We start from the raw sequence: 24,638 nt of genomic DNA on the forward strand, positions 1-24,638 counted from the left end.
ATCATTGTGGAATAACTTTCATTCTTCAGCTGGGGGAAAAAAAAAGGCAAACCAGAAACTCATCTAAGGGTAGCTAGCGGTCTTTAAGCTCTCCATTTCTGATACAAACAGAAGCGAAGAGCACTCGCAGCTTCAAAAGATTGTCTTTAACACTGAATCCAATCCTTTAGCACCTGTTGGCAGCTATCAAAAGATGCCCTCAGGTCATAGCACAGCCCTTCCATTTAATCTCCAGAACCTTTTAAAAAAGCAGCTCCTGAAGTGTTTTTTATGGAGGTACTTCAGAAATGGGGGGAAGGTCTCCCCTTATAAAAAGATCAGCACACTCAAGCAATAAAAAGAGGGGAAAAGAGTACTTCCAAAATCATGAAGTATTTGCTCTCTTTAGAGCAAAATGTGCCAGCTTCAGCTCCCAGTACCTGACAAGTTCAAAGTTTTGTGCTTAGGGAGATCTTTGATTTATCTTTCTCCTTCTAAGACAGTAACACAGAATGGAGAGAATTGCCCGCAGCTTTCAAAATGTGTTGGCTCTGTACCTTAAATGCATGCAAGTACATAACAAAATAGAATCAAAGGCTACATCTTATAACATTAGTGAGGAAAAAAGTATTGGCACTATTAGTGGGAAACAAACTGTGTATCTTGCCTAAAAGAGTTGGAAATTTAACTGTCTTCACAGGACTGTGTGTGTAGTTGGGGGTGAAATCTCCCGTGCAGCAGCCAGCACCCATGTTAAGTGCAGGGAAGTAAGGGTGCTGCTCTCTTCATTGCTCAAAAATCACAAGTCAACGGGCACTCCACCTTTCCCCAACCCCCCAGAAGTTTCAATCTTTTTTTCAATGTCGAGACACATACATTTAATGGTTCAAACAGCTAACAAAAACTGAAGTTTTCTTCACTATCACAAGGGCAAAAGGTACCTAAAAATTAAGGTGGGGATTCTCACATGACTCTGAAAAAGGTCTTCATGACTATGATACTTGTGATAAAATTCAGTTGGTAAAGCTGAGATAGACATCAGAGACAGAGTTCTTCGAGCTCCCAGTACAGCAAAGGTGTCCAGGCTTAAATTTAGCATTATCATTCAGGTAGAATCTGTAACAGTGTATTACTTTAAGTCGTCATAGTTTTGGAACATCAGACAAACACTCATTTAAACACTGTTCAAGAGCTTCTTAATCCCACTGTAATTTCCTATCAACTTTACCAGATGCTTTTAAGGACAAACTATCTGTAGCAGTTTTAATGAAAGGATGCATGGCATTCAATAGCTCCAAGCGCAGGGTGCTGCACTTTGGCCACAACAACCCCATGCAGAGATACAGGCTGGGGTCAGAGTGGCTGGAGAGCAGCCAGACAGAGAGGGATCTGGGGGTGCTGATTGATACCCACCTGAACATGAGCCAGCAGTGTGCCCAGGTGGCCAGGAGAGCCAGTGGCATCCTGGCCTGCATCAGGAATGGTGTGGTCAGCAGGAGCAGGGAGGTCATTCTGCCCCTGTACTCTGCACTGGTTAGACCACACCTTGAGTACTGTGTTCAGTCCTGGGCCCCCCAGTTTAGGAAGGACATTGAGATGCTTGAGCGTGTCCAGAGAAGGGCGACGAGGCTGGTGAGAGGCCTCGAGCACAGCCCTACGAGGAGAGGCTGAGGGAGCTGGGATTGTTTAGCCTGGAGAGGGGGAGGCTCAGGGGTGACCTTATTGCTGTCTACAAGTACCTGAGGGGTGGTTGTGGCCAGGAGGAGGTTGCTTTCTTCTCTCAGGTGGCCAGCACCAGAACAAGAGGACACAGCCTCAGGCTGCGCCAGGGGAGATTTAGGCTTGAGGTGAGGAGAAAAGTTCTTCACTGAGAGAGTCATTGGACACTGGAATGGGCTGCCAGGGGAGGTGATCCATCCCTGGAGCTGTTCAAGGCAGGACTGGACGTGGCACTTGGTGCCATGGTCTAGCCTTGAGCTCTGTGGTAAAGGGTTGGACTTGATGATCTATGAGGCCTCTTACAACCTTGGTGATACTGTGTGATACTGTGAAATCCACATGTATTTGAGAAATCACTTAGATACTTTACAACATTGGAAATTTTAAAGTCTCATGCAACTGGAAAGATGATGGGTCCTACTTGACAGATGCTATTCACACGGCTTAGCATGTTCTAGGAAGCTACTCAAGCCATAAAGTTATACATAGCTGGGGATTGTCGCTCAAGTCATTTAAAAAAAAAAAATAGGAATGAGAAGCTGCATGTTTTCCTGTGTGTACTGAGAAAACTTAAGAGATTTTAAGTTTCTCCCACTTTCCCCTCCTCTTCTTCTGTCTTACTCAAAACTAGCAATGACTACATATGCACCACGAAGACTACATGACCACGAAGACTACATGACCACAAACACTACCATCGACAGTCCTGTGGCCAACAAGTAATTCTGAAGAGATGAAAACAGCAAAAGGCATACTTCTATCAAACTGGACATCAAGATACTAATGTTTGGCCTGTTCACACACTGCGACTCCCAACTATTCAGTGAAGCCTCCTATACATCCTGCTTTTACCAGGTTTGATGCTTGTAAATTTTTCCCAATACGTAGATGGTTGCGTTGAGAGACAGCATTCAGACTAGACAGCTTTAAGAAAAACTTCCAGGCTGGCAATACAAATTACTATTTTTTTCAGGAATTTTTATTGTCACCAAATTTCTATAGCTCATACTGCAAGCTCTGTGAAGTCCAGAAGACAGGGTAGACCTCCACAGAGCTGCCTTCTAGCACCTGTTTCAGCAAGAACACAGTTCAACAGCACACAACGTAGTGAAGTGCTACAGCCTGCTTGCCCCATCAATCCATGCATGCTACAGACAGTACTTACAATCATCACTTATTCACAGCTTTTAGTTCTGTTGGATCAGAGTTTTTATGTTTTAGACCAAGTTTAAACATGCCTTGGAAAAGTTTATCCTGCAGACCTCCAAAGACTTATGTCACCCTTATGGATTGAGAAGGCTTACTCATTAATTCAAAAAAAGAAATGGAATGAAGGCCCAAAGGAGTCAACAAGGAACTTGATAGCAAAAACAAACAAACAAAAAAATCTAGGTGCCTGCCTGCATAATGTCTAAACTCTAGACTGATGGCAGAGCTGAAAAGGTTAATTTCACAAGGGCTTTTATTAAATCTTTCTGAAAAAGTCTGAGGAATCAAGATCTTCTAGAAGACATCATTGTGCTAGTTTGAAGCAAGCTGGAATGTTTTGGTAGCAGAACTAGATAACGGGCAGTGAAATGAAAACAATTGATGTCAACTTCTCTCACAGTCTCGCTGAGAGCTCTGGGAAGAAGAAAGACTCTTTCTCCATTTTGTTTCTCACTCTTGCTTTTGCCTTAGCCCTGGTCACATCTCATTAACCCTGCTCCTACTAACCTTGCTCCCTAACCTCTTGGCTGCACCTCTCTTCTTCCTGAGGACTGGGGTAAGGTTGAGAGGGACCGGGGGGAGGTGTTGGGGTGGTTTGAGAGCCCCTCCTGGGGACTCAGGTTTCTGGGAGGGGAGTTGTGCTTCTGTATTGTTTATCCTTTGTATATTTCTGTATATAATTGTATATAACTGTATATATTGTAAATAGCTGCTTGTAAATTCTGCTAGCTGTAAATAAATTGCTTCATCTATATTCCCAGGGCCCATCTGAGTTAGCTGGGGCAAATACAAAAGTGTGGGGGGGCGGGGTAACCCCCAAACCATCACAATCATCAGCAACACTAGTTTAATATGGCATTCAACTTTCTGTGCATGTTCAATAAAGCCTAAACACTTAAAAGGCAGCATTTAAGAGATTAAGATATTCATCTGCAGAGTTCTTGCTCACACAAGTCAGTAAAACTTATTTTTGCCCTTATTAGTCAGAATTACTGAAGCATGTATTTTGTAATAAAAAGTTTCAGGCCACCTTTTGGAATTTAAAAAATCGTCACAGTTACATAAGTGCAGCCTTGTACGGGGATTAGTTTTAAATCCATGCATTTCATGCATGACTATTAGCCATGATGAAGTGGGTGACTTCCTTGCAGTTGGGTCACAGATATAAAGGTACAACTGAAAAAAACCCAAAACACAAAATTGTAAAACTGTACAGTAGTAGCTAAGTGTAAACTAAAAGCTTTTGTTCTTTAAAACTTCACAATTTAACTCAGTACCACAGAATTGTCAGGGTTGGAAGGGATCTCAAGGATCATCTAGTTCCAACCCCCCAACATGGGCAGGGACGCCTTCCACTAGGTCAGGCTGTCCCCAACCACATCCAGACAGGCCTTAAAAAACAGCCAAACGAAATTATATTACTACAGTACTTCATGTTCTTAGCAAACATTTATGATTCATGAAAGTATAAAACATTCTCATTTCTGACCAGTGTAAATGCAAGTTTGGAAATTTATTAAATGCTTACCTGTTTTCAGATGTTAAATAAGGTATGTAAAGGATTTACTTTCTAAGCAAACAGTTCTACCAGTACAACCATTCAGTGCTGTTTTGGGGTAAGCACATCACTAGCATGCGTCTCATAACCAAAGCATAGTTAAAAAGCACAAAACTAGCACAAATTTTAAAAATACCCCCAAATAAAGGTAACTGAAAACCAAAACCCACAGCACCCAAAACAAGCAAAAGCCACCAAACACAACAAAACAAAAACCAGACAACAAGAACTATATGCACATGATGGTCAGAGAGAAGTACTTTAACAATCCCCATCCTAAAACGTCTGCACTGGTATCTCTATAGCTTGATACATGAATACCTTCTTCTATCTTTTACTGGGAATACTTCAGGCTAAGATTAATCATATCCTCAGGGACTCTGGGGAAAAAAATCCCTGCTGTCAAAAATTCACCTTTTTCTAGGATGGATGACTGCAGAGTTAAAGCTTATTTTCAATTAGCTGTAACTAAGATCCCAATTTAAACACAACTCTTATATTTAATACTTAATATAAAATGCAATAATATTCTCTGATATTTTATAATCTTAAGTTTTCCAGAATCCAGAGTTTAGATTTACAGTGTTTATTATGAATCACATTCACAGTGCAATACAAATTACATAAAAAGCTATACAATAAACATACAAAGACTCCATGAAGCATGTACCATTCTGTAATGCGTATAACACATGATGCTTAGGCTAGAAGTATTCTTAACACATACTAGCAAGAAATTTAAGTCAAAAGATAAATAATTGGGTTGAAAAACTCCTTCATTGTTTCAGATTTTTTAACTTAAAAACTCTTCATGTTGGTAAGCAGGCTGTCAATGTTACATAAAAACAATACTCTGCTCCTCTCTTGGATGTAGAAAAGTTTTCCTACTGTTTCAAGCCTAGATAAAATTTTAATTAATCATCCTGTTCTGCAGCAAGTGTAGATACAAAAGCAGGATTTTATTTTTTGTATCATCAACTCATTCTGGAAACAAACTATAAGCACACATATAATCATGTCAACATATAAGTTTGGAAATACGTATAAAAGCTGAGAGACCAAGATGGTCCAATATATGCACTGCTTAAAATGCACAAGAGCTGCTCTAAAGTACATTACACAATTTTAATGCACTGCCTGTACCAAAAATTTACATTTACTGTCTAGAATAATTCTTGCAAATGTTCCTGAGCTACACTTGTACTTTGGAGACTGATCTCAGAATTTTAGCAGTTTTCACAGGCTCTCCTTACACCTAGAAAAAAAATTCTGGCTGCCTAAGTGCAAATAAGTGATAATTTCCACTAACAGTCAGATGCTGGTGGTAGATTGATTTTATTTCACATTGGCAAAAAAAAAACATTTTATGGAAGTAACATTTTTCTTACCTTTAGTACACCAATGGCTTAGAGACTTCAGGAGATAGTCTTCCTAAGGACATATTCACAATATATAGCTTAAACTAAGGTCAAGCATTTGTCTAGTAGCAACAAAATTACAGCTCAGAACATTTTCTGGACATGACAGAATTATGAATTTAAGGAGAACAGATTCTTTCATGTGCTAATTCTAAAAAATATGAGAGATGTGTTTTTAGCTACCACTTTTGGAGCTCCAGAGCTGTGAAATCGATGAGTCAAGATTCATTTTCAGTTAAGATGCACAAGAGCTTCCCTTCTGACAAACCACCACAGTGAGGAAATTGTTTTAGCATCTCAACACAGTCCCAGTCCATCCAATGGATTGTAAAGGATACATAAACTAGCAAGCCACAATTTTAATTAAGAAATTTGGAGTTGTGCATCTGCATGCATGATCTGTTTGAGCATTACAGAGAACTTGTAACCTGGACATGAGCTTTAAGATTATGTAGAAAAATCAGAAAAGGATACAAGATACAAAAAAAACAGTCAATCAAGTACTTAATATCCATACAGATTTGCATTCCAATATGTACTCCATAGCAATAAGCATCCTTGTTTATCACTACTCAAATGAATTTCCCAAAATCCTAGTAGCACTTCTTCATTTTGTTTTCAAATTTAATCCAAAATAGCCCTATAGCAGTGTGTAGTACTTCACAACCAAACTTTCAGTGCTGCTACTGAGTCTAAAAGTCTTCTTCTAGGGTCTAATAAAAAATTATTTAATGTTCTTCTCTGACTCCTGTTTGCTGTATGACTCTTCTAGGAAACAATGGTGTCAGAAGCTTATTGATGCAAGTCCAGGTGAACCTCCTGTATATCCTATACAGAATTTGGGAATACCAGAGGCAGCTGTATAACCAAAGACCCTGAGTGGACCTTAGAGCATCTTCAGAAGAGCACTCATAACCAAAATTCAACTTAAACCAGAAGAACCTGGTGAGTGCTCACTTGCCAGAATGCTGTTATGAAAAATCTCAGTACAAATGCTGCTGCAAACTATTTTATTCAAAAAAGGTTGCTGAAGCAGAACAAACCAGATGTACATCTGTTAAGTCACACAGTGCTTCTGAAAGCATACTCTAAAGAATTCATTACAGGCTAGACTTTCATAAAAAGTCAACAACTACAGCTTCCTCCCTGCCTCCCCCACCCAGTGAAGACAAATGTACATGTGGGAAAGTTTTGAACACCGAGTTTCACAGAAATGCACTTCCTAAATATGACAGAGATCAAGAGAACATTTACTATTGCATCAAATTTAGATCAGCATTGCACTTCTCAAATATGATTACCATTAGACGTTGACAAGAAATATTCAAGTGTCAATAGACATAGACATTTAGAAATCATGGTAAAAAGTTAGTAGAAAACCTCCATTATTACTGGAATTGAAATATGTTTCAAACACAATGCACATGGGGAGCTATGCCACTCATTCCAGTTCAGGTAATACCATATTAAAACCATTAATAGCTATATAAAAGAAATACAAAACAAAAAAATATCTCGGATACTATTGCCAAATTCAAGCCAAGTGACATCCAGGTGCCAAGACAATACATGATGTTGACCTTCACATCCCCATCTGCATGTCAGCAAAGTTGTAGAAATTGTCTACATCTTGAGATGCCGATGCCTTGCTTGCCGATACAAAAACCTGTTTTATTAAACAAGGAAACAGTTGCACATTACTAAGGAAGAAGTTAAAGTAGTCTTTGTTCATTCAGAGACAGAAGAGATTACTTCTGCATTTCATGAGGCACAACTCTGTTCATTTCACTATATAGCAAAGAAGTTCTAGAATTTTCTCACCCGTAATGCTCCCTTTGTTACCATCGCCTGTTCCTAGTAGATAGGCTAGCTGCAGTAACCTTAGACTTCCATTGATAGAAATCAAAGTGTTGAGAATAAAATTATTCAGGGGTCACAGCTTCAGCTAGTGTCCATTTAGAAGTATTTTTCTTGAAAAAGGCAACCTCTCTCCAGGAAAGGGAGGCATAACACACACACAAAAGCTTTAGATGACCATCAATCTTTAACAGAAAGACAAAGCTCATAAGAAAGACTCTCTTGCACTATGGTGCCCTCAAAAAATTTGTTTTTTTTTTTACATCACTTCAATTACATTTGCATTTTGCAAAACTGATCAACATATGCTAAAGTCAAGGTCTAGGACAGCCATCTTTGAAAGCTTTCATCAAATCAACCTAAAATGCCTCAGGTGATGCCCAAGTAACTCAGTGTAACAAACAGCCTGTTCATCAGTCTCAACATGCAAGTGATAGCCTCCAACAAAAATTTCAAATGCATTCTTCCTATCTTATATTCTCTATACCTAAAAAGGAAATCACTGTCTAAGCACATCAGCGCTGGCACAGCTGAAGCGCAATGGGAACGTAGGAATAGGCTATTCCAGATGAGAATGCTCCTACAGTCACCACTTCTCTGCTTCACCTTAGTGTACCACATGAGTGTAAATTATGACAGTTCCTTTAACTGGTTTGCTAAAACAATGTTTTATGATATTCTGTTGCTCAACATTTTAAATGAGAGATTTACCATCACAAAGAAAGTAATTTCCTAGAACATTTCTTGGACACATTGTAGACTTCTGTTTGAAGGGACTTGAGAACATCTCCTCATTATTTGGCAGTTGTCTCATAAGACAGTAATTGGTGTTATGATCACAACAATTGAATACCTTTTTTCAGTGCCCTTCTCTGCTAGGATATTACAATTTACATTTTGCAGAGCATTTCATGCATAAAAGTGACGAAACAAAAGAACAATACTTGAAAACAGGCCTAAAAAGTGCAGAAGGTCACTCCAGAAAAAATGTCAGAAGGGTGCAGACTTACCTAGTCCACATGAAAAGAAAGTCTGCTTAAATGCATAGTGTAAAGCTCTCCTGGCAACATATAGTTTCTACCAAACAGCTCAAAAAACTCCGATTATGCTACTGCTGAAGACCTTTTCTACCCTTATTTGAATATCTAGAGTTGTATTATCAGATTTATTTCAGAAACAAGAACCTGGTGAAATTAACGTTATTAGCTGATCAATTTAATCATAAAACAGTTTATATTGGAAGGGACCTCCAAAGGCCATCTAGTTCCAACCCTTTCAGCCTGTCCTCCTAAGAGCGTTGCTCCAGCCCCTTGATTATGTTTGCCGCCCTCCTCTAGACTTGTTCCAGTAGGTCCAGTTTCTTATGTCAGGGGCCACAGATCTGAACACAATAGTTGATAATTTTTAACTGTGATTTTCAAATGTAAACGTAGCCCTCTACTTAAAAGCAGATTCATCTTCTGTGAGCTCTTCTGGGATACACATCTTCCCAAGAGCTTTTGTCACTGTTTCTTGATCAAGGACACTTGTAGTTCTGAGCACTCTAACAACTCTCAAATGCCGTAACAGTAGCAATTACTGAGATTAAGCAACTTCAGAGAATTCCTAAATCTTCTGGTAGTATTAAGTCTGAAGAAGTTTGTTGCTCCCTAAATTGCTTCTAAATCATACCCCAGGAAAGAAATACCTTTTCTAAAAATAGTATAGTGATGATATTCAGTTTTCTTGGGGGAGGGGGCAATTCTGTAACTGGTCAATGGAATATCTTTCTCTGGAGGTTTTCAAAACCAGCCTGAATGCATACCTGAGCAATCTGATTTAGCAAGGAAATTGGTTGGACTAGATGACCTCTGGAGGTCTCTTCTGACCCCTGCCATTCTGTGATTCCTAAAATGTTTGTAACTTTCTGTTAGCAGGAGCGCTCTAATTGTTTCCAAAAACTTTCTTAAAACCTCTGCAAATCAGAGAAATGGGGACAGAAAGCAAAGCAGTGTAGTGTAAAGAAGCTAAAGCAAGCTGGCAGAATTAAAATGAAAAAAATGCCTTTAAAGGAAGGCATTCTGCAATATCATACACAGCGAAGGTAAACCGTCACAAAGCAGACTTCAGTGTAAGACCTGAAGTATAACTTTTCCTTACTAAATTTATAGAAATTGCTTCATCTATGATGTGAAGTAACAGTTTTAAGTGAAAAATCTTCTCTTCTTTAATTCATGTGGGGACTCAGTGCTCTTTTTTACTCAGGGCAGTTTTTCTAGTCTCCAACAAGCAGCTTGACTATTGAGTAATAAAAACAACAAAAAAGTCCCTAAAAATGAACAGAATATTTAGATTTTACTATGCACAAATATAAACAAAAAAAGTGCATTATGTCAGTGTTACAGCTTGACCATGAAGTATCCTAGAAGTTCTGTAGCATTTTCTGCCAATAAGGCTATACACCAGCTTACCTTGGTTCCACTAAAAACATCATTTACGGTGCTTCGACATCCTTCCACAGCACCATCTCCATTGAACTCCAAAGCAACCACTGGACCTAGAAGACAATTTCATCTAGAATCAATACTACTTTTAACCCTGGCATCGAAACAGTAGAATTCTCAACCCACAGGGAATTAAGAAGCTTGCAAGACACATTTTATGTTTTTTTGCTCAAGCAAACATAATAGAGGATAAAGAATTAAAACCACTCAACTGTAGCTTCAAAGCACAGTGCTATCCGAGAAAAGAAAAATCTGTGAGTCCATGCTCATTTTTGTAGAGAATCTGGCAGGTTTCCATTTTTACTTCTTGAAAGGCCGCAATGGCACAAAAACGCTACAAAGCACAGGGCATCGTGGAAGTGAGTCAGACCATACTGCTCAGATAGTGAGCCATTTCACAGACATCTGGAGTAGGACTGAGTCATTCAGGCATTTTTGCCTTAGTCCCAAGATAGCAAACTGCCTGATTTTTAGACTTGTTCTCGCCCACTATTTGCAGATCCCCTTTCTCTGGTTTCGTTCTGAACTCATTATTTCTTCCCACACGGGTGCTAAACAGGCCCTAAAGTAGCCTGTCATCTGATAAGTACGGTAACTTTTGTCCTATTCTTGCAGAAAGCACCACGGACCTCAACGTTACTGCAAAAACAACTGCATGTTGCTACTAAGTTTGGGAGTCTGTACTGGGCTTTAGCATATAACAGATGGCAAGATGTCAGTAGTGCTGCAGGAAGATGCAAGAACCAATCGCAGCTCAATAAAAAGGCTTTTGAAATACTCTGATGGTACACCAGTTATAAACAGGAATTTAATATTTGCCTGCTTTGTACACATCTATACTGATTTGCTTAAATATGTATGCAGAAAGACTGGACATCTAGGTGAGGGAGCAGCAGGGGTGGTAAGTTAGAAACAGTCTCAAAGCATGAGCTTCTTTCGATCACTTCAGACAGACCTGTATACGCCACCATTCCTGAGCTCTACAGCTGAATCACTAAGAGGAGGCAGAGCCACCAAGTATATGTGGAATAACTCATGTTTGATGCCTTCAGGAGTTTTGGCTGGTTTCGAAAGCCTCCGAGATGAGTTTGAAGTCTCACAACTGGCTTTACACTATGCCCCTAAAACACACATTTCTCCTTCATTCCTCTTTCTTCTCCAGAACTCTCTAGTGACAGATTAATTTCTACACCAAGAAGAGAATAACATCACAAACTCACCTTTTTCAAGCAGTGGAATCAATTCTGATGCAGACTGCTTGAAAACCCTGTGAGCATCCTCTGACTTCATTATGACTTCTTTAGTCTGTACCAGCTGAAAGCCTTTACTAGTCATCTGTTAACAGAGAGAGAATTCATGTTAAAAACATTTAAGGCAGAGAGTTTAGCTCAAGTATCCAGGTTACACTGGAACACACTCTTTTTTTCCCCATACATTTTTTTCTTCATAGACACAGTGCAAAAGGACTTTCTTATTCTTTTCAAAGACCATTTGCTTTTTCTACATTTCTGTTTATTTTCATTCCATTCATCCAGATTTTCTCCTCTGCCCCAGTGTACCTAGAGGAGTAAATGTGAATGCTTTTGTTTTATATTATGGCTCAGAGTTGTGTTTTTTTCACCATAATCCCTCACAAGCTGAAACTACTGGGAGTTAGAAGCATTCAGCATCCGGAGTTGAGCAGTTAGTTCTCATTAGCTTGTAATAGTTCAGTCAAGCATTAATTCAGATTCATCTATCCACTCTAAGTTTTCCATTTTGGAAAAATAGTTACAAGCTTTTGAATATGCACAGTCTTTTACTTCAAATCTAACCCCAAGCTGAAAGCATGTGGAGAAGCAGCAACTGTATTTGCACTTCCTAAGCATTCATTAATCTACAGAGCACAACAACTTCTACAGAATCTCACTAACTGGTCTTTATCATCTTCTTAACTCTAATTGCTAAAGAACTACTTTACTGGAGACCACATCTATTATCCTCCTTACTGTAGCTATTCCTTCTTCAGAGAAAAGCCACCCATAACTTTAGTAACATAGTCCCATAAAAATCCAGCTGGGCTAGTGAGGGGGCATGGAAACACCCTATAGTCCTCTTTCCTTGCAGTTAAAACCCCAAGGGTTGTAATGTTGATTACACAAACACTGGGATCAGTTTTTGCAGATCTCTTTCAGAAGCTGTAGCTCATGCTTATTGGCTCTGTTCTGTCATCTCTAGCACTTTAGGGTGCTCAAAGCAGCCAGCCACTCCCAGCACCAGTACCAACTATTTAAATAATCAAAGACAGCTGACCAGCCTCGGCAAACACTCACTGCTTCTTCCAGAACAAAAAGTCCAATACTGAGTGGCAAGAGGGATGCCATTTCATATGTATACTTTAAGTCCCTGTTTTATTGAAAAACGTTCAAGACAGACTGTTCTGTTAGCTTATTACCACAAAAGTCACAGCTAAGAAGTTAATTGGCTATGTCCTTTTCCCAAGCATTGTCAATCACTCTGTACTGGGCCAAGTTCATCAAGTGAACTATGCAGTTTCTTCAGCATGTGGCTTTGGTGTGCTGCAGTAAGGAAGTACACTGAAACTGTATGAGGATAGATGTGACAGTTGCAGGGTACCAGCTGTAAAAGAACTGTCTGGTCAGGTGATCTCCAGTCTTTTACCTTGCTTTCAGGGAAGTTGATAACTATGGTTAGTAGACAAGCAGAGCCTCTGCATTTTCTCTCCAGAGAGCACCAGAGGCTATCCAGAAGAAAGTTCAATTAGAAATTCAAAAAGCTGGAGGCAGACAAAGGTTGCTTACCTCATCAATTAACTTCCTGGCGTTTGCAATTGTGTAATCCCCAGCAAAGAACACGGCCAAACATGATTCATCGCTGTTCTTTTCTCTCCTCCCTCGAGTTATGGGTATTATGCTCTTTGCAGCATCTGTAGAAATTCTGACACCTTTCAGTTCCTCAGAGCTGGGCAGAGGAACATAATCCTGGACTACAGCATTCTCAGGCAAAAGGTCCCAATTATTATTTCCTGACACAGGAGTAAAGTCATGGATGTTGCTCCATGTGTTATTGAAGATACTCAGTCCAGCATCTTTGAACTGTAAAGCAAGCTCAGGGTAATAGTACTGGAAACATCCAAATTTCATACCTGTGGAGGACTCTATAATGGGTTGGGTGGCACAGCACAAGAATACCTCCAGCTTCCTGCAGTCCCGCGTACGAAACTGTTGGCAGGCCACTATGCATTTACAGTCTTTGCAGTCCCGGAAAAACACACTGCCTTTTATTGGTCCTAAAAAGAGTTGGCAGTTCACGCAGTCATCAATAGTGATTGTAGCAGAGTGATCAAAAATGTAGATACTACAGTTCTCACAGTCCTGAATGACGAATTGTTGCCCTGCTACTTTTCCAGGCAGTCGACCCACCACTTCACCTTTAAGTCCGGAGAAAGTGTAATCTTTGGGGTCAATCTGAAGGAGAAAGACAATTAAAAAAAAAAAAAAAGAGAGAACATGAAAGTTTTCACAAACAGAGAATATTATAATGCTAAATGTCAACTGACTGCATCGATGTAGCAAGGAACTGGACAAGATAACCTGGACAAGATAACCTGCCAGAAAACTCTCCAAAGAGTAAATAAAGATCAAAACCAGCTCTGTTTTGCTAAGCTACCAGAATGCCCAGCATTGAGGTGCAACAAAGAATTAAAACTACACTCCTGACATGCTCCAGGAACAAAATACATTTTATCCTCTAATAAAGAAAGGGGGTGATGGGCACTAGTTTTATCTATGGTCTTTTTTTCATAAGATTATGAATAAGATTACAATTGTTATTGCAATAACAGAAATAAATTAATTGGCCAACATACTTCAAAATCCATAAAGCTTGAGATACACAGTATTTCTTTTTCAAGTACTTTCCTTGGTGGTATTTGCCACATCCCGATATATTGCAAAGAAACCTTAAGGCTTTCAAGCAGAATCTCCTTCACGATGCCTGTAACCTACAAAGACCTTGCTTATCTGTATCCCAGTGTTATCTCAAGCTAACAAGTAGAACATTTTTGTGTTAACAGTAGCTACGTGATTGTTTTAGCTTCAACTAAGAAGCAAGTGCTGGCAGTGGTGGTGCAGGGTTCGTGTTTACAGACCTTTCCTCAATCTGCACTTCACCAAGAATGGACACTTGAAAGAAAGCTGTGGCTTTCCCTGAGACTCTCCACTGAGGAGCAGTGACTGGAGAGCCTCACAGCACCCAGGATGGTATGCCATACAGGTGGGCATCATGACTAACAAAGCCTCTGCTGTTGTAACACTTAGGGACTCCAAGTTGGCTAATTTCTAGGTAAAAGTAAGTCTCGGGACAGCTATAATTCCCAGAGCAAATTCTACTCTGCCCTCTTGTGAAAGCTTATTAAAATAACACTTAGAAGCATACAAATATCTGAACTAGTCTAACATGAGATCACTTCACAAACATGCTGTTTGATTATCAGCCTGATGGCCCTGAAGTTTGCTGCATCATAATCAGCAACTGTATTACAACTGTTTCTGTATAGCCCAGTTAGTAAGAAACTCCTCCCCAACATGTCATATGAGATTTAGAGACAAGGAAAAGGCATAAAACAGGATGGGCTAGTGCTAGACATCCACTAAAACAGCTTAGCCTAGGCAGCTTTTGTCCAGAACACCTAACAGAAGCTGAACATCTCTACTGATAAAGTGAACGCCTTTATAAACAGCATATCTACCTGTCCACCATCCCAACAAGAACAGAGGTTTGCAACTGATGAGCCTTCCAAATAAAATGCAAATTGAAACAATAAAGATAACTTCCTAGAAATCTTCTCTCAATCATATTTAATACCACTAGTACATATACAAGGAAGATAGCTGGAAAAGTGACAAATAACATTGGGAGACTCAAATGGTAAGGGACACTCAGTTATACAGATTAGGATTCAAACATCTAAAGTCTTAAGTCTCATGTAATATTACATATTGGATTCATATATAGGGTATTTAGACTTGTTGTATTCTCATAACTGAGAATACAAGTATCAAAAACATTTTTGGACATGTTTTCCCCAGGCATCTCCTAGAGAATTTTTATATAAAATTGGTTTTATTTTTTAATAACCTTGGGAGACAGGCTTACGACCATCAAAGGAGGGTACAGAGGAACAGTTGCCTCTCTTAAGAAGTTCAGATTTCCTAGAACTTACAGCTTTTTTGAAAGTTGACTCCTAAGCATGTTCTCCTAAACTGCTCCAATGTGAAACACCTCTGAAGCGGTACTAGCTCATTCTACATGGGGGCCTTCACAAAGATGTGAGAAACTTACCTTCACCTTACAATTTTATGTAGGCCTAGGTGAAAAGCACTGGTTAGTCAGCTAACCCACAACTTACACTTTAAAATAAAAGCACTTGACCAAGTAGTATAGCTTAATGACAAAAAAAGGTCAGCTCCCTACCAGATTCAGAGTCTCAGTTGTATTTCCCTGCTGCAAATTAAGAGTTCCATGCTAACACAACTCTTACTTCTCAGTTTGTTCACCACACTAGGAAGTTTGCCAATTTCCTTTAATTTTGTTTTGCAGTCTTCCTTTTTAAAGACCATGTACCGACTAACACTGCCATACCGTCTGGAGGGACTGAACGAAACAGATATAATAGTCTTTCCTACTACTAATTTATTGCCCCCAAGGACTGGGTAATCCAAGAGACTGTAACAGATCTGAATGTTTCACTTCCCTGGATAAAAGAAATATGCCAGGGAAAGATGGCATATTTGAGGGCACATCCAACAGCTGTTCATATGTTCAGAGTTCCATGCTCACCATCTCTGAAGTCTGCAGCTATCAAAAGCTTAATATTAAATCACTGTGTCCACCTTGCTTTCCTTGACAGTCAGTTTCTTAAGCTCTGGCCCAGCAAAGCAGCAAAAAAAAACAGGCTAGGGAAACCAAAAATCAGTAGAAGGTAACATCTGCAGCCTCCTGTAACCATAACCAGGGCTATGTAGATTTTTCTGCCTATTCATCTGGTGCAACTTTTGCTGTAAAACCTTGAGCACATTGCAAGTCAGCAAAAATCAGCTCTTTGATAACTTGTCTCTTCATCCTTTGCATTTAGATAATGCTTCCACCAATCCCACCCAGACAAATGCTTTACTCTCCATCACTTCATATATTTTTAAACATCCTTTTTTTTCCCCCTACAGGTTAGTGTAAGTCCAAATGATGGCAGTATTTATAGCAGCAATTTCTAATCCTTTCAGATGAATTTTAAGAGGTTTTGGAGTAGATGAGAGTTGCAGATGAATAGATATGGACACAAGAGCTGAAACCTTCTAATAGAAGTGCAATGCACAAGTTCAGGAATTACTCCACAGAGTGACCTAAAATAACCAGATACAATGAAAAAAGTAGTCCCTTGCTTACACAACATTGTTCCCCCCAGGAGAGGGGTACAAGAGTCTCATGTTTGGTTATCAGCAATGACATAGAGAAGTCTGTTACAAAGGACTGGAGGACAAGTTGTAAGGAACAGAGATTTTAATGGAAGAAAAAAAAAAAAAGGAGAGAAGGCAAATGGATGTTTGTCATAGTTGCTTTCATTTCTGGGAAGCTCTCCTGCAACAAGAGCAAGGTGTATTAAGCAGCTTTCTTTCCTGCAAACACTTGCCTTGCAAGAAGGTCAGAGGCCAGATGTAGAGGCTGCAGATAACATAAATCTCTTCACCATTATCCAGTTTACTGGCACCAAGACTAGGCAGCTCCCATCTGGAAGACAACTTTGACATACTAGACCCTCACTCTTTTTCATGGTAACCACACCTAGAATCACTACAGATTCCAACAGCTTCTTGACTTCTTTCTGGTTCGTGTCTTAACAAGACTTTCTCACCAGGTCCACCAGGAAGGGAGTTTTAGTCAACAATGACATGTCACCACAAATACCAGAGGTATTGCTGCTGCTCTTAATGGATTATGGTTCTCCTTCAGTTACCTGGGTCTAGCCTGCCAAGCAAGCAATCATTTGTTAAGTCTTTTTAAACTGCTCACAATAGTTTTTCTCTTTAAAAAAAACAAACCTCTCAAAAAACTAATTCCCTATCTCTCTGAATCACAACAGATTCAGCTGTGGACGTACAGAGAGTTGACACACAAGATTGGTCTGCTGACCACTGATATAAAAAGCTGCAGCTATAGGGTAGGCACAGAAATCTAAGAGGCTTTAAGTGCTATTTTTGTCAGTGGGGGAATTAAGAGAAAAGAAATAAGAAAAGTGCATTCCCTGGCATAGATACTTCTGCATATTCATACTTGCATGGGTTTGGTGCCCTCAAGAACTGAGTTGCAACATCCTCTGGAGACTGTTGAAGTTACTCACCTCTGGCAGACTTCTAGTTTCTTAAGCAACAAAAAAAGTGGAAAGGAGAACAGTAAGTGCAGGTTCCAGTTACTAGCACACAGTCTTTCACCCTGGAGCCACTACAGCAGCCTGAATGCACATTTTATTCTAGTCTTTGCAACCTTCCTTCACTTCCAGATCACTCGAAATAGTAATTCTCATACTTCTCTAAGCAGAAAACCAAATTGCCAAATGCTGCAGATCAGAGAAAGGTAAGAAATTAAATACTGTTTAATATAATCCTTCTGACAGTTTCTCATTTAATAGTCTCTTTTGAGAATTACAGTAGTAGTTCTTCTGGTGCATGAGAAAGCATAAGGGAGATGCACTGCATTTAAGCATAAAGTATTTAATTGTTTACTTAGTGGGGGGGAAGTGATTTTTTTGTGTTCCAAAACAAAAATGTAAAGTTTTGGACCTAGGTGAGGTCTAGATAGTTCAAGATGCCTACATTGGCTCAGAAGACCATTCTAGCACAATCACCAAATGTAAACTAACAAAAGTCTGTGATTTATGTAGAAAGTTAAAACTTTACCTTTTTCAAAACTGAATATAGCCATAGCTTGATACCTGAAATGATACCTGCATGTTTCCTATCAGTTAGAGCAGATAAGTTGCAAGTCAACTGACATAAACCAAAACTTACTTGTTCCTTCTAAAAGGAAAAAAATTCTGGGAAGGAAAGTCCCTCTAGGCTTAAAATGTCATTGTGACTCTAATCCTACTTCTCTAAACATAAGACAAGAGGGAAAAAAAGAAAGATGATACAGCTTTTTGTGTTTTTTTTTTTTTTCTCCTTCAGAGATCACAGCATGTGGCTATAACTGTCATCACAAGACATAAAACCTCAGTTCCAGTTTCTATATGCCCATGTTATTGCTGTAGTCACTAACTTGATCACATACATAAACAATGTTGGTCACACAGAGGTTAGTATGGTCAGAAAGTAGAAGGGAGACCAGGAGTAGCCTAGGTGAAGATGACTGAGGAGGGTTGAGCACCACCAAGTTCCTCTCCCACACTTGGTCAGAAGAGGACTCTCAAGGCACCCCAAGGACATTAACACATAACAAGTTCCCAGGATGTGGATCAGTAGTAACAGTCAATAACAGTCAATAAACTGTGCTCTACTTATTCTCCTGAACTAAAAATCCTAGAGCAGCAAGAAACTGAATATACATCCTTTCCCCTTGATTACAAGATAAGCTGATCCTCTGATTCTTCTACTGCACCATAAGTGATCTTCACAGTTATCTGAGCCCAAGGGTCTGCAACCATTACAGAGATTTGAGCAGACTTACAATGCAATTTAAATTTGATTAATTGTTGTGTACCTTAAACTCACAGAATTTTTTTCTCACTTAAATGAGATCACACAGAAACCAGAAAAAGGCCTCTCAAATTTATATACTTCCCTTAATTTCAATTCAACTATTCAGCACCTTATATATATTTTGTATTTAGAGTTTCCTACCACAGGGTCCATCATCAGAAATACTATAAAAAAGCTACATGGTCACTAGGATATCATCTTTGGCTGGGTCTACACTAGTAGACAGTACTGGAACTAACCATCTTTTGCCACCAGATCATAATTAAAATAGACTACACTATTGATGCTCTCCTTCAGAAGCAGAATAAGTAATTGGACTGGAAGAGCTCCTCAGGTTCAGAGCTTCTCCCAGCAGAGCTGTCAGGTAGCAGTGACCTCTCTTCATATGCCTAATCAAACAAGTATGCATAAAAGTGTGTCTACTTTTCTCTGCCTACACAAGTGTCAGCATGGTATTAGTCTACAGAAAGACAGCTAGAGTACCTACACAGCAAGACTTACCCATCAGTAAGAATATACAGAAGGACAGATTACAAGAATTGCAGACAATTGCCAAACCTGCCTACAGAACTGCACTATACAATCAGAACTGCATTACCAAGTAGGAGAGTCTTAAAGTAGAAACACATCCCAAATTTACATAGTCAGCTGACACATTATTAAAACCAACAGAAATTGAACAATGGAAGACCGCTAGCACATCCATTGACCAGCTGAGGTTTTCTGAGATCAGAATAAAATACAACACATTTGATGAACAAAAAGAAGTCTCAATGCCACAAGTTCTCCAACTGAGTTCCTGAGTTCCAAATGTGCTCCTGTGCAACCTGATCTTGCTGCACCTGCATTATCAGGAGGTTTGGACTAACTGATCTCCAGAAACCCCTTCTAAACCCTACCATTCTGTGATTATGTGAATTCTTTGTGTAAAGACACAAACTGTGAAATGGGTAAGTATATGTGATGCATCAGAAATAAAAAAAGCAACAGACAATGGGATAATGTATCAGAAATAATATTTATAACTGAACTACCTAAACACTGACTTACTATCAGTACAAACTGGCATCAACAAGTTTCACACACTAAGTGCTCAGTATTCCTTTACTCAAGGCCAGGTGCCTCTGTGTTGCTTTCCCCAGCCATACACCCAAAAACCCAATGAGAGAGAATGCTGCAAAGCGCAAGAGAAAGGGGCTTAAACATTAAATAGCCATTTTGAGCTCTACAGTACAAAATCAAGCAGCTAGTTTGACAGCTTCTGCAGTTCAGCAGCACAGCCCAAACTGAGATTCTTCTGGTTTAGGTCTTTTATAGAAAAGGAGGAAGTTGTTGCACATGCAATACATTGCTCATCTATTAGCTTGAGCCTACTTCAAGCACTTTAACAACAGTCATCTCCTTAACAACATGGCTGGCCATTCTCTGAATCAAGTGCTTCTATGTCCTGACTTCCCTCTTTCAAGTTTTAGAAGTTAGTTAGCACCATGTAAGCAGGTTGGACAAAAAGCCTAGCATCAGTTCAGCTTCAGCTAAAGAATTTGTTATAAAGTTAAATATTATTTCAAATTATCATTTTGTACTGTTGCAGAGAGATTTGTTCTGCTGCTCTAGGATGTGGTTTCAGTACAGCTTCCTCCCTGTGAGAATAGCCTCTATACAAGTAACAGGCTGCTGTTATTTGTACATGTCTTCCCCTTCTCTCTTCAGCGCTGCACTAGCAAGTCAAAGTAACAAGTGCAACACAGATCAACCATCTTTATCCTCAAGGAACAGATTCCTTCAGGCTATGTGCATGCTCTCTAGCTCATCTCCATCTGAGCTTGTCTTAATCTACTTGGAAGACTTAGAGGACACCCTAGAGCACCTGGCCAAGTTTAAAAACAAGCAAGCTAAGCATTCAACTAAGTTCACACATCATCTTTTCTATACCTGTAAAAATACGGCCCAAAGGTTTGGGGATTTTGTTTGTTAACATCACGTCGGTTAAGTTGATAGCTTGCCCCTTTTTCTCCTTCCCCCACCCAAAGGCAGCTAGAAAGAAGGGGTGGCCTAGCAGGGCTATTATATCCTGATATATTTATGAAGTGAAAATACAAATGACAGTGAGAAGAAATTGTTTTAATCCAGTACTTAAGCGTTTTCCTGCTTGAGACTTCATAATTGCCTTCAAGAGATTAGAAAACAGCACTGAGTATTTGTCTTTGTCACTCCAGGGACTGCTAAGCCAGTTCCAGGGTGGTTTTTTAAAAAATAATCCCCTCCTCAACAAAGCAAACAAGCAAAAATCCGCAACATCCAACAGCTGAAACAGCCGAGCAGGTATAAAAACTATCACTAACGGTCGAGACACAAGCAACAAGTTTCATGACGCCACGGAAATACCAGCTTTGAGGACTCCGGCTCAGGGAGACACAGACAGCTATTCAGCTGCTCCCTAAGCGCCGGGACGGTGCTTTGCTCGGGTGAAGCACGCACCCGAGGGATTCAAGGCTAGATCAGAAACTTCGGTGGCACTCGGATAGCGGCTGTCACGGTCAAGCTGACGGGCACCACCTGCCTGGATGCGCAGTACGAAGTGCCCAGAGCCTTCCCGTCCGCCCCAGACCCGCAGCCGCGGACGCCAGCTGGATGCAGCCTGACCGGGGACTGACAAGCGGCAGCCGCAGGATCCAGCGCGCCGCCCTCTACGCCTGCACAACCTGAGACCTCCTGGCAAAATCCTGGGGAAAAACGCTTACTTCAATTTTTAAACAAACGCACTCGCTGCACGGACCGACCCGTAACACTGGTGCCGGGTAACTGAGCTCCTGAACTGGGCGCGCACTCCGCCCACCCCCATAGCAAGCGGCAGCCGCCCGACGTAGGGGCCCTGCCACAGCCACAGCCCCGCACACTCCAGCCGGCAGAAGAGGGCAAGGCGCTGGCCGCCAGAACAACCGGTGCTCCCGCCCAGCCCCGTCAACCGGCTGCCTGTGACCGGAGGAGGAGAGCTGCTGAAGCAGTACCTTGGCTCGCTGGTCCCAGCTATACTTCGGCACCTTCTCCCCTCCGGCCGCCGCATCTTGTCCGGCTGTCCCCGCCGCCGCGGGCTGCTGGTCGCCCTCGGCCGGCTTACTGCGGCGGGAGAAGCAGCAGCCCATGGCGCCGCCGCCCGCCCGGCCCGCGGGGAGAGCCTGTGAGCGCGCGCCAGCGCAGCGCCCGGCCGCCCCGCCCCGCCCGCTTCCGGTTTCCCCTCGTCTCCCCTAGCGACCGCGGCACGTTCCCCGCCCCGCCCCGTCCCGCTGCGAGCCTTCACCCGGCGGCGCGGGGCCGTGTCTGACAAGGGAGCGGCACAGCCGCAGGCAGGACCGCGCACCGCGGGGCTGAAGAGATAGCGGGAAAGATGGAAAAATGGATTTCTCTGTGGCTGCCATCGTACCCTGTGCCCCCCTCCACACCCGTCCGGCACTGGATGCAACCCTTCCTCAGCGGACAGGAGGACAGTGCTCATGAATTGACAGCCCTATGGGTGCGAAAGGCCGCCTGTCTGAACGGGTGTCCCGCCCGAAGTCCTGCGGTGGGCTCCACATAGCAGTCGGAAGCAAAATATGAGGAGCGGCAGTCGGATTCAAACCGGCTAATCCGACGTCGAGTCACCTGCTACCCACCCAGCCTGCATCGCAGGCAAGCGCCTTGCACTCTACACGCGTGGCACCGCGTCTGTTGTCGTTTAAGCCCAGCCGGCAACCAAGCCCCACAGAAGTGCTCACTCCCCCGTGCTGGAACAGGGGAAGAATCAGAAGAGTGAAAGAAAACTCCTGGATTGGGACAAAAACTCTTTAACAGGTAAAGCAAAATCCACACATGCAAGAGAAGCAAAACAAGGAATTTGTCCAGCAGGTGTTCGGCCATCTCCAGGAAAGACAGACTCCATCATGCATAATGGTTACTTCAGAAGACAAATGGCATCATTCCAAATGTTGTGTCCTCCCCCTTCTTATTCCCCCAGCTTTGTATGCTGAACTTCACATCACATGGTGTTGGAGAAATTATTGCTAGCAGAGGACACAGAAATGATAAACATGAGCAACCCGTGCTGGGAGTGTCCTTGAATCCATCTTGGGAGTTAAGATACCAGGCACAGGGTGGTTCCCCCGACATGCAGCTGCAGATGGGCAGAGTTTAGCCAGCCCCAGAGGTTGACCCTCAAACTGTTATGGTATACTGACCTATCCATGCCTTACAAGTAACCCTGTACCCTCTGTTTGTAACCAATCTTGGTGGAGCACACCTCTTGCTAGAATGCATGTAAGTCTCTGCATCACGGAAATAAAGCAGATTATGACCATCTAACTATATTGGTGAACAAAGAGTCATTTTACCCAGGTGCTCCACCAGTTTACGCCAATAACGGTATGGGACATACCTTTGATCAGTTGGGGCCAGTTGTCCTAGCTGTGTCTCCTCGCAACTTTTTGTGCGTCCCTGGCCTACTCACTGGTAGAGTGGTGTGAGAAGCAGAAAAGGCCTTGGCTCTATGTAAGCATTGTTGAGCGATAATGAAAAGATTCCTGAATTACCAACACATTACAAGTCCAAAATGTAGCTACTATTATGAAAAGTAACTGTCCCAGCCAAAGCCAACACAACTTCTGAGAAGACCATACCAGAAGACCCAGCTTCCTTGGCTTCTTGCAAATGTTTCAGAGCACTGGCACCAAGTGGCAGCATGAGAACCCATCGTGTCCTGCTCTTCTGTGCCTTCTTCTGCAAATAGCCAAGCTTTCTGTATGGTCATGGTTTGTTGTTTGGGTTTTTTTTCTCAGGAAAAAAAAAAAGACTTTTTTAAATTAATTGCTTGGACAATCTTCTCTAACACTTCAAAGACATTTCCCACAGGATTTTACAGATTTATTTCTGGGGAGTAGAGGGGGAAAAAAATATCAGAATTGCCTCTGACATTTTATCCATTGATTGGTTGACCTTCACCAGCTCCCCACCCAACTACTCACTGCCCCTCCTAAACAAGATGCGAGGAGAAAAGATGGAAAAGCTCTGGCTTGAAACACAGAGGGGGAGATCACTTACCATTTACAGTCACAGACTTGTCTTGGGGATTTTTTTTTTCTCAATTAAATTAGGATCATATGGTAAGAAACAAAGACTAAATGAAAAATACACCTTTCCCCACCCTACCCTATTTCCTGGATCAACTTCACCTCTTCATTTCCAGCTCCTCTACCTCCCCACCATCCCTTCCCAAGCTGTCTGAAAGTGACTATGTCTGGCAAATGGCAGCTCCTTGCCTCTCCTTACAGAGGCCACCCTGCAGCTTTCTCCTGCCAGCACCTGGCCTCCTACACCCAGGCTATGCCTGGTTATAAAACTTTAGAGACATTTTCTGTAGAGGATATTTTTTCTGCTGTAGAAGCAGAAGAGGAAGAAGAGAAGTTCCAAAAAAGGGAGAGCGACTTGCTTTGTCAACTGAACAGGCTTTAAGTCCTGCCCAGCAGCAGAAAGGAGGAAGCAAAACCAGTTGGCCAGAATAGTTGCTAAGGGAGGGAACAACTAATACCCTCTGCCACCAGCTGCACTGAGAAACTACGCCTGGGCAGATGTGAAGCCTAGTCTAAGGCTTTGGTAATACAGTTCAAGCCAACAGTTCAGCCACTGCAACCAACAA

The 24,638-nt window shown here is 41.4% G+C and overlaps 1 protein-coding gene across 1 annotated transcript; it reads right to left on the reverse strand.

Annotated features, from left to right (window-relative positions):
• Positions 1-5,035: 5,035 nt before the first annotated feature.
• Positions 5,036-22,158, reverse strand: RP2 (RP2 activator of ARL3 GTPase). Its single transcript, XM_064143494.1, has 5 exons — positions 21,982-22,158; positions 13,025-13,690; positions 11,444-11,558; positions 10,191-10,276; positions 5,036-7,549 (listed from the first exon to the last, which is right to left on the reverse strand). Exons 1-5 carry the CDS (start codon positions 22,114-22,116, stop codon positions 7,466-7,468), a joined length of 1,086 nt encoding a protein of 361 aa, XP_063999564.1. The 5' UTR covers positions 22,117-22,158; the 3' UTR covers positions 5,036-7,465.
• Between the last annotated feature and the right edge of the window lie 2,480 nt (positions 22,159-24,638).

The sequence above is a fragment of the Pogoniulus pusillus genome, chromosome 5 (genome assembly GCF_015220805.1).
Source record: "Pogoniulus pusillus isolate bPogPus1 chromosome 5, bPogPus1.pri, whole genome shotgun sequence".
NCBI classification, from domain to species: domain Eukaryota; kingdom Metazoa; phylum Chordata; class Aves; order Piciformes; family Lybiidae; genus Pogoniulus; species Pogoniulus pusillus.

Excerpts from the sequence above, each read along its gene's own strand:
- RP2 (XM_064143494.1), bottom strand. The coding sequence starts at position 22,116 with ATGGGCTGCTGCTTCTCCCGCCGCAGTAAGCCGGCCGAGGGCGACCAG. Across the intron at positions 10,277-11,443 it reads GATTCCACTGCTTGAAAAAG|GTCCAGTGGTTGCTTTGGAG; the intron begins GTGAGTTTGTGA and ends ATTGTCTTCTAG. Across the intron at positions 7,550-10,190 it reads ATGTTTTTAGTGGAACCAAG|GTTTTTGTATCGGCAAGCAA; the intron begins GTAAGCTGGTGT and ends TTAATAAAACAG.